This window comes from Hyperolius riggenbachi, chromosome 9 (genome assembly GCF_040937935.1).
Source record: "Hyperolius riggenbachi isolate aHypRig1 chromosome 9, aHypRig1.pri, whole genome shotgun sequence".
NCBI classification, from domain to species: domain Eukaryota; kingdom Metazoa; phylum Chordata; class Amphibia; order Anura; family Hyperoliidae; genus Hyperolius; species Hyperolius riggenbachi.
The window spans coordinates 100,607,497-100,623,213 of record NC_090654.1 but is presented as its reverse complement, the minus strand read 5'-3'; the positions used below and the strand labels follow the sequence as shown (position 1 = coordinate 100,623,213).

The 15,717-nt window shown below is 43.0% G+C and overlaps 1 protein-coding gene across 7 annotated transcripts in view; it reads right to left on the bottom strand.

Moving 5' to 3' along the window:
* The window catches only part of SETDB1 (SET domain bifurcated histone lysine methyltransferase 1), a 214,653-nt gene that overhangs the window by 15,617 nt on the left and 183,319 nt on the right, over window positions 1-15,717 (bottom strand). For all 7 annotated transcript variants that reach the window (XM_068253260.1, XM_068253256.1, XM_068253262.1 and 4 more), the window contains 4 exons: window positions 12,743-13,324; window positions 9,185-9,301; window positions 8,653-8,822; window positions 4,762-5,300 (listed from right to left, as the gene is read on the bottom strand). In XM_068253260.1, the coding sequence (XP_068109361.1) occupies window positions 4,762-5,300; window positions 8,653-8,822; window positions 9,185-9,301; window positions 12,743-13,324 (1,408 nt within the window). The remainder of the gene's footprint in view (window positions 1-4,761; window positions 5,301-8,652; window positions 8,823-9,184; window positions 9,302-12,742; window positions 13,325-15,717) is intronic.

Sequence of the window (15,717 nt, the reverse complement as noted above, 5' to 3'; positions counted from 1 at the left end):
TCGTAAACATGCCTAACTGCAGCCAACGACGGGTCCGTCGGCACCTCCCGCTGGGCGGGTTTTCAGCAGACAGTACAGCGTGTGTACAGTGTCACCGGACTGATAAGGCTGTTTCTGAATGATCCGCCCGGAAAATCCGAACAGCGGGAGGTGCCGACGGAGCCGTCGTTGTCACTAAAGGCTCGTACACACGCCTGACTGCAGCCATGTATTGAGATAAATACCGCACAAGGCGGTAATTTCCCGCACTGCTCAGAAATTGTAGCTTTTCATGCGGAAACAGCTTTTATGAATTGACACTTTGCTAGTTGGTCGGTAAAGCCAGCTGTTTTGAGCATTACCGCATGCGGGAATGCTTTATGAATAGAGGTCTAAGTGTGAATGGCCTAAAAGGTCATCAAGACTGTGGCTGAGGGCTTCATGTGTCTTGTCTCAATGTCTAGGTAACTAGACTAATCTGTGCTTTCTCACCTTGTTAAGCCTGAAAAACCAGGTTCCGGAAGCATCTGGAAGCTGCCTTTTTGGTGATGGGAGCAATGTAATCTGTTCCCTGGGCATGCAGCCTTCCTTCTCCACACACAGGATCACATGAGCTTTGAGAATGCACCCTTATAGCCTTGCTGGGGGGTATGTGTGCATGTGTAAGTCACAGGCTGTTGTGTGACAATATCCTCAAAAAGATCTGTGTCTATGCACATTATAATGCATGGGTGCCAAACACCATGGTGAGTATTTTAACCCTTACTCAGCAGGCACCTGGTACTGTGCGTTCTAAGCAGTTCACTGTTGTATCAGCATGTGACTCTTGTTCCGGTTATTTATTGCTGACCCAGATAGCCTAATGTTGCTGGTTCTACTGGTCCAAATCGTAGTCTGCATCTGAACAGCAATTGCTTCCAACTTGCCTTGACGTCTGCTCAAACCAGACTACCGATTGCCAGCTGCTCATCTGAACCTCAGCTTGAACCCAACTACCAATTAACTGCCACCTCCCTTAACCTCTGGTTAAGCAGACTACTGATTGCCTTATGTTCCTGCTGTCTTCACATTGAAGAGCTATTTATCCTCCAAACTCTTGAAGGGGTGATCCTTTGGGTCGCAACCTGGTGATTCCTTGCCACAAAGCAGAACAGTACCATTAGGGGTGCCAACCCATCATTATTTTCCAAGTGCTCTGGTGAAGACTAGGATTCCACTTAGACTGCACGCCTGAGGCAAGCCCATGTCACCAACTAATCGTGAGTTTTCTGATGCACAGATTTACAGTGAGGAAACCAGGATGGTTACTCAGATTGGAGAAGACTGGTGGCGAACCGCAGACATACAGACCTGCTACAAGCTGTGTGGAAACCACAATAACAATGATAGGAAGACAGCAACATGAAAGTACCACCAAAGAATAAGATAGGGGCTGAAAAGCAATTAAAGGGAAAAACAACATCCCCATCATCAACAATTAAGCCCTGCTAGTCATAAAATATCCTGCTAGTATGATACGCTGGCCAAAAGAGGAGATTGCGGATGCTAGGCGGCTGATGCTGGCATTTCTAGCAGTAGCTAAAAAAGGACAGGCAGTGGGGACAGCGTTAAGGCACTCATGGCAACACAAGAAAAGGCTCCAAGCACAAGAACCATAGAAGCAGGAATCTAGTACTAGTAAGGAAAAGAGATACAGGTTGTGCAGAGGGGCATCAGGCAGTCTACGGCTGGTTCACACTGCAAGAGCTTTTTCTAAGCGCTTGTGATGTTAAAAGCTCTTGCTAATGTAATGCTATGAGTTTATTCTCACTTGAGCAAATGTGATTTTACAAAAATCCCCAATAGCACTGCATTAGCAAGAGATTTTCAAATCACTAGCGCTAAAAAAAGCTCTTGCAGAGTGAACCAGACCTCACACCTGATAGCAGGGTGTAAGATGCAGGAAGAATGGCTCTAAATGGCACAACCAAGTCAATAGCATTGCATATGGGTGAAACCCTCACAGATTAAAGATTCCACAACAACTCCTGAAGAGCAACAGGACTAAGGTCCAGTGAGATGTCCAAACTCAACAAATACCCAAACATTGTGGTAATAATACACAAAGCCCAAAAGCCTTGAGAAGTCATAATGTAAAATACCTGACTCTAGCAGAAGGCAATTGGTCTGCCAAAGGGCTGAAGAATGGTGCATAGATGAAGGTCTCAAGGCAATCCTGGAGCACATTTAGTGGAGTAATAGGAAGTCCAAATTTGAGTTAACACCATCCAAGTAGTTAAAATAACTCTTTATGATATCCTTTAAAAAGGCATGATGTCACTGAATCCAGCAACAGCCACACTGTTTTGCGCAATAAGCCCTATTTCAAGCTGTCATTAAGGGTGAGGTTTGTTACATGGCTTGAAAAAGGGCTGTTTGGCCGAAACAGCGTTGCTGTTGCTGGATTCAGTGACATCATGCCTTTTTTTTAAAAAAAGATACCATAAAGAGCTATTTAAACTACTTGGGTGGTGCCGATTCGAATGTGGACTTACGTGTACTGTATATACTTGAGTATAAGCAGACCTGAGTATAAGCCAACCCCCCAAGCCACCCCTTCCCAAAAGGGAAAAAGTGAGTGACTCGAGTATAAGCCAAGGGTGGGAAATGCTGCAGGGACCCGACAGACTGTGGAGGTCTGGAAGAGGCCCCCGGTAAGTAAATAACACATTTATGGTGGTGCGGGTGGAATGTAGCAGTGATATCTGTGCACCTTCCTAGTGGCTCTCATCCAGGCATTACATTCCGTTTCTATCCCAACACTTCTTTCTCCATTCTAGCCATTGAAGATTAGTTGATCTGTGATAAATAAAGCAAGCACAGATTTTTAGTGCAGATTTCTGCTGAAACTGGCTCTCAAAGACTGACTATTCCACCTAAAAGCAGCCATTGTTTAAGATGGTTGCCATTTTATTATCAGTTGTTTTTTTTTTTAAATAGGCCCCTTAGACTCTTTATCCTAAATATCCTAATTAAAATGTTATCTACCGGAATAAGAACAGGGTATCAGAGGTTGCAGCTGTTACTTCCCTATCCTTCAAGAATGCTCACTGCCCAGTCTAAATCAAGTCACTGTGCCTGGTCCAATGTGATACTATGAGCCTATACGGGCCACTAGAAGGCGTCATAGCTATGAGACAATGACAGAGGCTGGGGGGCGGGAGCGAGAAGGTTGTTGCTGGAAGCATCACCACTACATAACCACATGATACGGTAGCACCAACACATGGCACTATACGCCATCCGCACCACTCTGCATATGCCGGGGGCCACTCGCTTTATACATACCGGCAAGGCACTCAGAGGGAGAGCAGTCTCCGCTTTTCACATGCTGGGGGTACTCGGGTATAAGTTGACACCCCCACTTTTGGGCCCAAAAAGTCTGCTTATACTCGAATATATACGGTACTAGCATTGCAACAGATTTCAATATGCTAATGCAGTTTGCGGAATTCCGCACTAAAGGTTTTGGTTGTGTAGATAATGCAAATATTTTAACTGACATTATTATGCACATTACTATGCATGTGCGTCATAACACTGCAACACACAGGCCCCGATTCACACAGCTATGGTGAGATTGCAGCGTTCTTTCCAAGTCCTATTAGCTGGGCACTCCGCCTGGCTAATTGTGGTGATCGCCCGGCTGTTATGGGTCTTTTATCAGAGCAGAAAATACAGAGAAGACTGAGTTAGCCAGGAGAGCAGTGAATAATTGAATAATTAGGAGACCGGATTGCACAATCGGAGCTCTTTAGTAGCAGAGGGAGAGTGTTTGATAAAGATTGTGAGAGTCTATAAGAAAGATTGTGTAATGTACCAGTGAACACCGCTGCTGCGTCCTAGAGTTTGCTGCCTGAATTACCATCATATGTATACCTAAATCATGTAATTCAAGCAGCAAATGCTACGGGGCAGCAGTGCTGTTCACTGGTACATTAGAGGATCTTTCTCACACACTTTCCCTTTGCTGCTGCAGATGACACACTGGATAGCAAGCTAGGATTGTGTGATCCCACCTCATAAATTATTATTCACTGCTCTCCTGGCTGGGCTGCCTCTTCTCCACATGCTGCTGCCATGCCTGAGGAAAGCTGCTCTTGTCTGAGGAGTGTCTGTAGTATGCGTTTCTCTGTGCTCGAAAGAATGTGCACACAGCAATCATGTGGCAGAGAAGCATACTCTACAGGGGCCCCAGGGGAGCATTATCTATTAGGGGGAGACCTGAAGGCCCATCGGGCAGCTCTGGGGGCTTGGGCAATTGCTCAGTTTCCCACCTAGCTAATTTTTACTGCCAACCGGCTAGAAAAAAAATTCTGGGGAGAACACTGAATAACCATGTGCAGGTAGCGTATGGCAATTTACCATTACTACAAATGGCAGAATAGCGCTCATTGCCTAATTAGTGTGACGTGCATTACTTAATACAAGTACCGCTAGGGTAACATGGGTCATAGTAATTAGGCAACATGCGCTATGTCGCATCAGTAGTAGCGGTAAAATTGCCTGCACAAAGCAACCTTACCGTAGCTTTGCGAATCAGGCCTATAGTGTAGATTTTGTTTTACAAAAATTGTACAAGTGAATAAATAAAACACACACACATACAAATACATACGTAAGATCTTGGAAAAGCAGGCCCGTGCCAACAAGGGCCATCATTGATAATTGCAGCCTACATCCACATGCAAAGGGCATTCCGTCACAAGAATATCGGAGCATAAATCAATAGATCAATCTCACCTTTGAAGGTTCTTCCTTCTTCACTTGCTTCTCTGCATCTGCCGCATCTCCCATTTTGAGAGATGACCGGCTATCAGAGTCCATTAGAGAGTCTGCAATAGTGTTAGAGCTCAGCCAAGAAGCCACCTTGTTCTTGGAAGTCTCCTCTGGCAGTTTACAGTCTGTGGTTTCCTCTTGGCTGGTCTGTCTGGCTAAAGCAGAGTCCTTGGAGGCAGTCTCTGAAGTCCCATTTTCTTTCTGCCCCCTTGTCTGCCGCCGTGTGGCATAGCTCCGCCATACAGAACTAGTTGTGATGTCCTCATTTTTACCAAAATTGTCATCAGAACTGTCATCTTGAGACTCATCCTGTTCTTCAGTACCAGAGTTTTCCTCATTATCATCCTTGAGGTCCACACCACTACTATCTGAAGATGACTTAACATCACTTTCATAACCGTCTTTGTAGTTCTCCACACTCTCTATATGGTCCAGATTTGCAAAGTATTCATCACCCATCTCCAAACCCTCCTTGTCTGCAAAATCATCTGTCAGAATTTTACCTGTAATGAGAATCAAATGTGCAACCAAGTAAATTATACAAGAAATGATTAAAGTGTATGACTTTTCAGCTGCTGGAGAACTAAAACTCAGAAGAATGACAGGCACATTATTATTATTATATTTATAAAGCGCCAACATATTACGCAGCGCTGCACATTAGATAAAAGGGTTAACATCCAAGGTAGGACATACAGGAAACTCACAACAAAACAAGATCATGCAAATGATTTGATAATACAGTGTCATAGGTCAAAATAGAGATTGTTCTAGTCCACAAATGGGGTGATTGTCAGTAAGATTGCATAATCAAGCTGGAAACACTAAAGGTGCCCATACACTCATCAGATTGGGAGCAGATAGATAAGAAATGCATCTGATGATCTATCTGATGCGTTTTTAGAACATTTTTTACCAGGATAGAATTCCAATAGATTTCAGTTTGAAATCTATTGAAATTCGATCTGATGGCATTTTTTTGCCATCAGATTTCCATTAAGGCCAATGCAAACTGATAAGCAATCTCATCAGATCGACCTAAATTTTCCACCCTGCCAGTTCGATGGAAATCCATCGAAATCGATCGAAATCGGCCATCGATCGATCGGCCAACCGAGTTGCGATCGATCGGCCAGAAAATCTGCTGAGTGTATGGGCCCCTTAAGGGAGAGGGCTCTGCCAGAGGCTTACAATCTAAAGGGTGGGGGTGGAGACAATAGGTGCATCTGTTGAGAGGGTGTCTAACAGAACATATTATGGTGCTGGTGTAGGGGGGTATGCGAGCACATACAACAGTATTGTGTGGATGGGGCCACCATAAACCAGTAACAGCACTAGACCGCTCTAGTCTGCAATGAGCATATCTCAGGACAGATCTACTCTATAAGCCAATCAAATTAGACCCCTTATTAGCTGACATCATTGGTCTGCCCTTTACAGCAGTGTTTCCAACCCTGTCCTCTAGGCCCACCAACAGTGCATGTTTTGTAGACATTTAGGGCTTCTTCACATTTTAACCTTGTGTCGGGCATACCGCTCTGTGGTCCCAGGAGTCCCCCTTAATAAATTTTTAGCTCCAAATTACTGTAAATCCTCTAGCTAGCACTAGGCTAGCTAGTACTAGTGTTGGGCACCCCCGGATCCCCCCCCTTTATACATTACCCCCCCTGGATCCAGCGATCACGCAGCCTCCCGGCACAGCTCCGGTCTCTCTATGGGAAGGATCGGGTTTGCGCATGACGTCATGTGCGATCCTCCCCATAGTGAAGACCGGAGCTGTCCGGTGAGGCTGCGGACCGCTGGATCCAGGCTGGGTAAAGTATTAACAGGGAAGCGGCGGCGATCAGAGGGTGCCGGACATTTGTACTAGCTAGCCTAGTGCTAGCTAGAGTGTTTTCAGCTGCGGGATCTCTTCGGGGAAGGAGCGGGTACAAAATGGCAAAACCTGAGCGCCGTAACGCTCAGGAGGATAAGCGATTTGAGATTGTTTTAAGTGCTGGTGATTTCAAAAAGTGCTTTAAAAGCACTTGAACAATGAATGTCAATGTGGGTGTTCTCACAAGAGCGATTACCTTTTTTTTTTTTTTTTTCCAATCGCAAACGCGGGTCCTGCACCATTTTCAGAGCATTTGCGCTTCAATGGAAAGTATAGTAAAATCACTAAGCGCTTTAAAAAGCACTTGGATAAGCAATTTTGTGAGTGCTTTTCATCGCAAAGTACATTAAAGAGATTCAGTTTCAGGTCAAAGCGTTCACTTTTCCTGATTGTTTGCACAAAAAAAATCCGCCCGGCGGATCGTTGGTAACCAGTCTTATCACCCGAACGAGTCTGTACACACGTCGGATTTGACGCGGAAACGTCCAAACGACGGAACGTTCAAACGACGGGTCGTTCGCTAAAATCCGACGTGTGTATGGGCCTTTAGGCTACATACACACTTGAGATAAAAGTCTTTGGAAAATGAAAGATCACAGACCAATTTTACCCCCTTCCATGTAGCATGAGAGCCATACTCTACACAGTCTATTCTATGGAGCTGCACTCCCCATCAGATAAAAATATTTGCAAAGATGCTGTACACATTCAACAGATCAGTATCTGCAAAAGATCAGTTCCTGAAAAAGATCCGTTCTTGCAAAATGCATTCATAGTCTATGATATCTGCAGATCCTCATACACACCTTGTATAACAGACATTCATCTGCAGATCAGATCCACCAGGACGAATTTTCAGATCTGCAGATGATTGTCAGATATGCAGATGAATGTCTGTTAAACAAGGTGTGTAGGAGGATCTGCAGATATCAGACTATGAATGCATTTTGCAAGAACGGATCTTTTTCAGGAACTGATCTTTTGCAGATACTGATCTGTTGCATGTGTACAGCGGTCTTTGTGTGCAGCATCTTCCAAAGATTTTTATCTGATGGAGAGTTCAGCTCAAAAGAATAGACTGTGTAGAGTATGGCTCTTATACTACATGGAATGGGGTAAAATTGGTCTATGATCTTGCCTTTTCCAAACACTTTTATCTCAAGTGTGTATGTAGCCTTAGAGAGGTAGTTAACCAGCTCTGCTGGGACAATAATTACCTCAACTGTGCACGTTTGTGGTTTTCTGCTAAATATATACTATTGGTGGGCCTTGAGGACAGGGTTGGGGAACTCTGCTCTATACAATAGAACAGTGTGCTTTAAATCTTTTAATGCTAAAAAAAAAAAAAAAAAAAAGTTCATAAAAAGTCCCCATACAGTTATAATTGTTAACGGTCATTACTTTTAATTGAAATTCAGCTTTTGTGGTTGTAAGATAAAACTTGCATATATTCTTGCCCTTCTAAGTTTAAGGTAAGCTATACTGTGCTTGGCTGGCTAACAACAAGCTTCAAGGATAACTGAAGTGAGGGGGATATGGAAGCTGCCATATTTATTTCCTTTTAAGCAACACCAGTTGCCTGACTGTCCTACTGATCCTCTGCCTCTAATACTTTTAGCCATAGACCCTGAACAAGCATGCAGCAAATCAGGCGTTTCTGACAGAATTGTCAAATCTGACAAGATTAGCTGCATGCTTGTTTCTGGTGTCATTCAATAGATCAGCAGGACTGCCAGGCAACTGATATTGTTTAAAAGGAAATAAATATGGCAACCTCCATATTTCACTCAGTTTTCCTTTAAGAGAGTAGATGACCTGTTTTGTCTTTGAAATATAGGAATAACCTCACCCAGTGGAGCCAATGCACATTTAACAAACATATCCCTGTAATTAACGCCAAATTACGCCAGAGGTCAGTTTTAACAGAAATAAAAAATTAAAACGTTATGCTATTTCTTGTACAAACCTTAATGCCTTACCTGCATATATACAAACAAAGGAGCCCTTTGCAATGTCATCCAGACAGCGAATGCCCCACCCTTTGTTCTGTGTTTTGAAGAGCTGGAGACGCACTTGCAGGCCGTGTTGTACCAGGCGGTTCACGCACATATTTACATTGCATTTGCATCTCTTGTTGCACTCATACACCCTGTCACAAGAGGAAAACAGGCAGAAATGTGAAGCCTGGGGACAGACACTTGTGTAACCATTGCAAGGACCTCTACAAGTGGGCACATTTACTCTGTATTCCATTTCATGTAAAACCAATTCCAGGACACCAGCAACGATACTGAACCAAGAAAAGATGACCAGGCTGACATCTTATCCACCTACACATACATAGCTTGCAGAATAAAATTCATACAGACATCATATTGTAGTTTAGCCTTGCTCTAAATCCCCAGAATGGACAACTACTGCTTCATCCTAGCCAATACATAGCTAAACGCCCGTGTGATCCCTGGTATAGGCCTTTGTGGTGATCCTAGGCTTTTGGTGAACTGTACTTACCCTGTAGGAAGGCACTCATCCAGACGCTTGTGCTGGTAACCAGCCTGATTGTTGACCTGTGCCCCAGGCGTGCAGCCAGTGGCTTCTATTGTCAACTGGTGACATGCACATTTGGACCTAAAAAATAAAAAATAAAAAGGAAGCAAGCAAGCAAGCTTTAGTTTTAGAAGTTAAACATACTAATATGTAAACTGCGTACAATATTAACACTGTAGTGTTAGGTGCAAAGTTAGTAGTAATTTACATTTTTGCTAGAGGAAACTGTCATTTAAAATGTTACATGAAAGGGTTAAATACAAAGCAATCGGGGTAGAAAGGCCTTAGGCCACTCTGTCAGAGCTCCAGAGGTCATCCATTGAGAGAGGAGGAGCTTCCAGAAGAACAACCATCTCTGCAGCAAGCCACTAATGAGGCCAGTATGGGACAGTGGCCAGATAAAGCCACTCCTTAGTAAAAGGCACATGGCAGCCCACCTGGAGTTTGCTGAAAGGCATCTAAAGGACTCTCAAACCAGGAGAAAAAAAAAATCTCTGGTCTGATGAGAAAAAGATTGAACTTATTCGTGTGAATGCCAGGCTTCACTTTTAGAGGAAACCAGACACTGTTTATCACCAGGCCAATACCATCCGTACAGTGAAGTATGGTGGTAGCAGCATCGTGCTGTGGGGATGTTTTTCAGCAGCAGGAACTGGGGGACTAGTCAGGATAAATGGAAAGGTGAATGCAGCAATGTACAGAGACATCCTGGATGAAAAAACGCTCTTGAACTCTTGAAGACTGGGGCGCCTGTTATCTTTCAGCAGGACAATGACCCTAAGCACACAGCTTCAGGACAACTCTATGAATGTCCTAAGAGGAACTCCAGCCTAAACAAACATACTGTCATTAAGTTACATTAGTTATGGTAATTAAAATAGATAGGTAATATAATCTCTTACCCACACTGTTTTAAAAGAACAGGCAAATGTTTGATTTCATGATGGCAGCCATCTTTTTGGTTGAAAGGAGGCGACAGGGAACATGAGACACAGTTCCAACTGTCCTGTGTCCTAAGCACCTCTCCCAGTTGCTAGGCAACATGAATAACAACATAGGAAATCCCATGATGCTCTGTACAGCATCAGGGAAAAAAAGCCCGGGCTTTTTTTCTTTGATGGGTGGAGCTTAGCTAAAATGCAGCTAAAAATGATGCTTTGGTAAGAAAAACAAAGTTCTGATGCTGTGAAACTGTTAAAGAAACACCAAGTCTTTTCAGTTCTGCTGAGTAGATTTTTAGTCCGGAGGTTCACTTTAAGTGGCCCAGCCAGAGCCCAGACTTGAAAATGATTGAACATCTCTGGAGAAGTCTTAAAATAGCTGTGCTCTGACGCTTCCCATCCAACCTGCTGGAGCTTGAGAGGTGCCGCAAAGAGAAATAAGCGAAACTGACCAAGGATAAGTGTGCCAAGTTTGTGGCATCCTATTCAAAAAGACTTCAAGCCGTAATTGCTGCCAAAGGTGCATCAACAAAGTATTAAGCAAAGGCTGTGAATACTTACCGTATGTACATGTGATTTTTCAGTTTTTTTTTTTTATTTGTAATAAATTTGTCAAGACTTCTAGTAAGTTTTTTCATGTTGTCATTAAGAGGTTTTGTGCGTAGAATTCTGAGGGAAAAAATGAATTTAACCCATTCGCGTTCCGTCGTTTTCACTTGAGCAATGTTCACCTCCCATTGATTAGCCTATAACTTTATCACTACTTATCACAATGAACTGATCTATATCTTGTTTTTTCCGCCACCAATTAGGCTTTCTTTGGGGGGTACATTTTGCTAAGAGCCACTTTACTGTAAATGCATTTTAACAGGAAGAATAAGAAAAAACCGGAAACAATTCATTATTTCTCAGTTTTCAGCCATTACAGTTTTAAAATAATACATGCCTCCATAATTAAAACTCACGTATTGTATTTGCTCATATTTGCCCATATGTCCCGGGTTATTACACCGTTAAAATTATGTCCCTATCACAATGTATGGCGACAATATTTTATTTGGAAATAAAGGTTTCCGTTTTGCATCTATCACTATTTACAAGTTTAAAATAAAAAAAAAAAAATATAGAAATATTTCATCTTTACATTGATATTTAAAAAGTTTAGACCCTTAGGTAAAGATTTACATTTTTTTTTTATTGTAATGGTTTTTTTTTTATATTAAACAATTTATTTGGATACTTTTGGGAGGGTGGGATGTAAACCATATTTTTTTAATGTTATTGTGTGTTGATTTAAATTTTTTTTTACTTTTTGTTGTAGTTTAACTTTTTGGCCACAAGATGGCGGCCATGAGTTTGTTTACATGACGTCACTCTAAGTGTAACACACGCTTAGAGTGACGCATCGGGGAGGGAACAGCCAGAAAAAGCGAAGCTTCCAAGAGAAGCTGTCGCTTTTTCAGCGGGGGAGAGGAATCAGTGATCGGGCACCATAGCCCGATTCACTAATTGCCTGGCTAACGAACCGCGGGCCGGGAGCGCGCATGCACGCGCGCGATCGGCCGCGGTAGCGCGCATGGTTCCTGGACGTAGTTTCTACGTCCAGGAACCAAAATAGGTTAATCCATTTTGGAATAAGGCTGTATAACATAACAAAATGTGGAAAAAGTGATGCACTACAGGGTTCTCCCCCTAAACATTTTCCAGCCGGATGGCATGAAAAAGTAACCGGGTAAGGTGCGATGGTGGAATGCAGGAGGATGAGGAGGTGACCCGATGAATGCCGGATGGAGCACCCTGCTAAAGAGCGTGAGGAGAACACTGCACTTTATTTATACACGTGTACAGTATAGACGCAAAAGGTTTCCTGGAACTCAAACACCACCTATAATCAAATCTAAAGCCGATTTTAGAAAATCTTGGTAAGCATTTCGAGTATTTTAAGTCTTCGGAATGTTTCTGAAGAGTACTTACACTTCAAAAACATTCTGAAGACTTCACAAATGATCACCAATAAACTTTGTAGAAAAATAATATGCCTGCTTTAGAGCAACCCTGAAGTAAACGGGTGTATTATAAAGATAATATGATGATAGCACCAGAGAAAACTGCTGGCCTGAGTGATTTGTACCAAAGACATGCCCAGGAGCAGAAGACAGAGTGTTAGCAGGAAGTCTTACAGCACCTAAAGGAATCCTTCAACTTTCAGCCTAGTACATCCTTCAATTTTGATTGGCCAGTTGTACCACCTCCATGTAGCATGAAAATTAACAGATACTATGAGCAGAATGTGTAGGTAAACTCTAAACTCTCATACTATATTAAGGTGGTAACATTGATCAGTGGTGGGTCAAAGTTGAAGGTGTGCACCATCAGTTTGTCTTTGCAGCATACCTTTCTGGATAGATAAAGAAGCTCAGTTTACTATCAATTCTCCTATGCCTTATATACCCACTCCCATTTCAGGAACTGCTAAAAATTTGGCTGCAAAGTTTTTACTGTAGACCATTTCTGATCATGCCGATCATCATATGCTCAGGTTAAAAACAGGGTCCGGGATACAGAAAAATAAGCCTCCCACCTGTCTCGGCATCCATCCGTGCAGTCACATCCCACCAGAAAGTCCTTGCCAGTGTTAATGGACACGCCACTACCAGGAATGCGCTCCTTGCTGTAGTCCACCTGTGGAGGGGGCGTCCTGTCTATCTCATTGACGCAGGACAATGGCACATCCTCCCTCCCGTTGGTGATATCAGGTATATAGTAGAAAGGCTTCTGGGGCTGAAACTTGCGATCCACAAGCACATAGGGGTCTAAGCAGAACATTTCTAAAAACATCATATCACAGTCCGTCTCAAAGATATAGCGCTCTATCTCAAGCATGGTGCGCAAGCTGAGCCCACATGGTGTTTTATAGATGACGTGGAAGCCCATCTTGCGGTTTACCCGCCGGCGTGCAGTCATGCGGCGGAAGTCATACAGCAGCGGCACAAGTAGAGGGTTCTTGCCCCGATGTGTTATCTTTTTACGAATGCGAGACACACAGGAATGGCTACAAATGTGAGGTAAATAAAACAGTTTCTCTGTGGGGGCTTTGTAGGTTATCTCGGTAGGTAATGAGTTTGTTTGGATGAGGTGGAGCTGCGTCACTTTGGCCACAACCCTGTGTGATGAGAAAAATAAAAATTTAATACATCATCATCTCAATTGAAAAACAAAAACAAACAAAAAACCACTTTTAAAGGAATACAAAGTTTTGTTACTAAGGTTTCATGCATTTTTGATTTTCTATTACTGATACCTACATTTCATACTATGTTTGGTTAAAATACCTGCTAGAATTTTTTGTGTTAAATCAAGGCTGGTCACAAAGCATGAGAAATGCATTAAAAATCTCAGAATGGAGCGGGAGTGAAACACACGTTCCCAACTGGCACAATTTTTCTAGAGCCTGCAGACACTGGATGCTCATGGAACCACTGCAAGCCTAGGAAACAGGTAGTGTCCTTTCAACCCCTCTGTCTCACCTGTCCTCTGTGCCTTCTCCACAGCCATTTGGGTTCTCCGCATGGCTGACTGCTGCTCGGCTCGATGGCAAGTGCCAGTATTGGAGTCCTGGCAGAACCAGGGCTATCACTGCAGTGCAAAAGATTAATGGGAATCATCTGTAGCGCCAGGGAGGATTTTCATTGGTTCATGAGTGGTGGACCAATGAGCATTCTCCCGGTTGCTTGGTTGAATCCCACTGATCTAGCCAATGGTAGTCCTTGTTTTTGCCAAAGGCTCTGAGTTTACTGGCACTTGTCCCAAAGCCCTGCAGTGGTGTCAGTGCGCATGGAGGACCCGAATGGCAATGAAGACAGGTGAGGAGCAGCTGAAGGCAGCAGTGACAATGGCAGAAGTTTAGGGGCTGGATGCAAAAAGGTGAGTAGTGGGAATGTAAACCTAGCCTGACGCTAAAGCCCTGTTTTCGCTGCATTGTGTTCCCTGTAAAAACTGTAGTTCATTGGATTGAATCACACTGGATGCACTCTGAATATCGTAAAAGACTTACTATTGCAGTGTGACTTTTTGCATTATGATGCAGTCTTGAAGTTTGCTGTGTCCACTTCACTATATTATAATGACTGACTGCACATCTAACTGTGAAGAACAAAGAAAGCTCCTGTTGCATTATGGGAACTGGCCTTTAGTTTGTGATAACCTGCGAAAACTACCAGTCTTCAAAAGGCCCATTCCCATCACACAATTGTAACTGACCAATTGCAAATCTGAGGGCCAGAATTATCAAAGCATTACCAACAGTTTTTTCTTCTTAAACTGTTCTAACCAGGAGGACTGTTCGGCATAATAAGAAACTTCTTAAATCCTACGTAATAGCCACAGTTCAGCATGAATTTCTAGAGCTGCACTACAGTTAAAGAGACTCCGTAACAAACATTGCATCCTGTTTTTTATCATCCTACAAGTTCCAAAAGCTATTCTAATGTGTTCTGGCTTACTGCAGCACTTTCTGCTATCACAGTCTCTGTAATAAATCAAAAACAAGGAACACCAAGAGCCCCAATAGTGTAATATGTACTGGTAAATGGTTACTAGATAGAGTAAATATTAATACTCACAAACCAGGGTTACCATTAGGCAACCACTGTAAAGGCAGGTGGGGAGATTTTCCTGACCCCACTCAGGAATAAGAAGTCGCTCTCTGTAGATGAGAAAAAGGGGGTTCAACCCTCCACCCAGGGTGGACTCAATATTATGCAGGAGAACAGAGGCGCCAAAAGGATAAAAGGAAGCTAAATGAGCTTAAAAACCAAATTCTTGGTAAATAGAGGAGGTAGTGGTGGACTTCCCTCCTCCAAGTAGACACACAACGACTGTAGTAAACACAGTCAATATATTTTATTTATGAACTCCAAATATGCAACGCGTTTCGCAGGTTTGATCCCGCTTCATCAGGCAATAACAACGGAGCAATAGCATATGTGGTCAGTAGAAGAGCCACTACCTCCTCTATTTACCAAGAATTTGGTTTTTAAGCTCATTTAGCTTCCTTTTATCCTTTTGGCGCCTCTGTTCTTCTGTAATAAATCAATGCATCTTTCCCCTGTCAGACTTGTCGGCCTGTGTCTGGAAGGCTGCCAAGTTCTTCAGTGTTGTGGTTTTTGCTAAGAACTCCCCCTTCCAGGCCCCTCTATGCACACTGCCTGTGTGTTATTTAGATTAGTGCAGCTTCTCTCTTGTCTATTATCTTTTACAAGCTGGATAAATCATCCTCTGAGCTGGCTGGGCTTTCACATACTGAGGAATTAAATACAGGCAGAGCTGTCTGCACTCTGCAGGAAGAAACAGCCTGACACTTTAGTGGAAGATAGCTGCAGGGGGAAAGAAACACACAAATGATCTCTTGAGATTAAAAAGGAAGGCTGTATACAGCCTGCTTGTGTATGGATGTATTTTCTATGTGTGGACATACTGTACATCAACCTACTTCTTGTTTTGGTGGCCATTTTGTTTGTTTATAAACAAACTTTTTAAAACTGTTTTTAACCACTT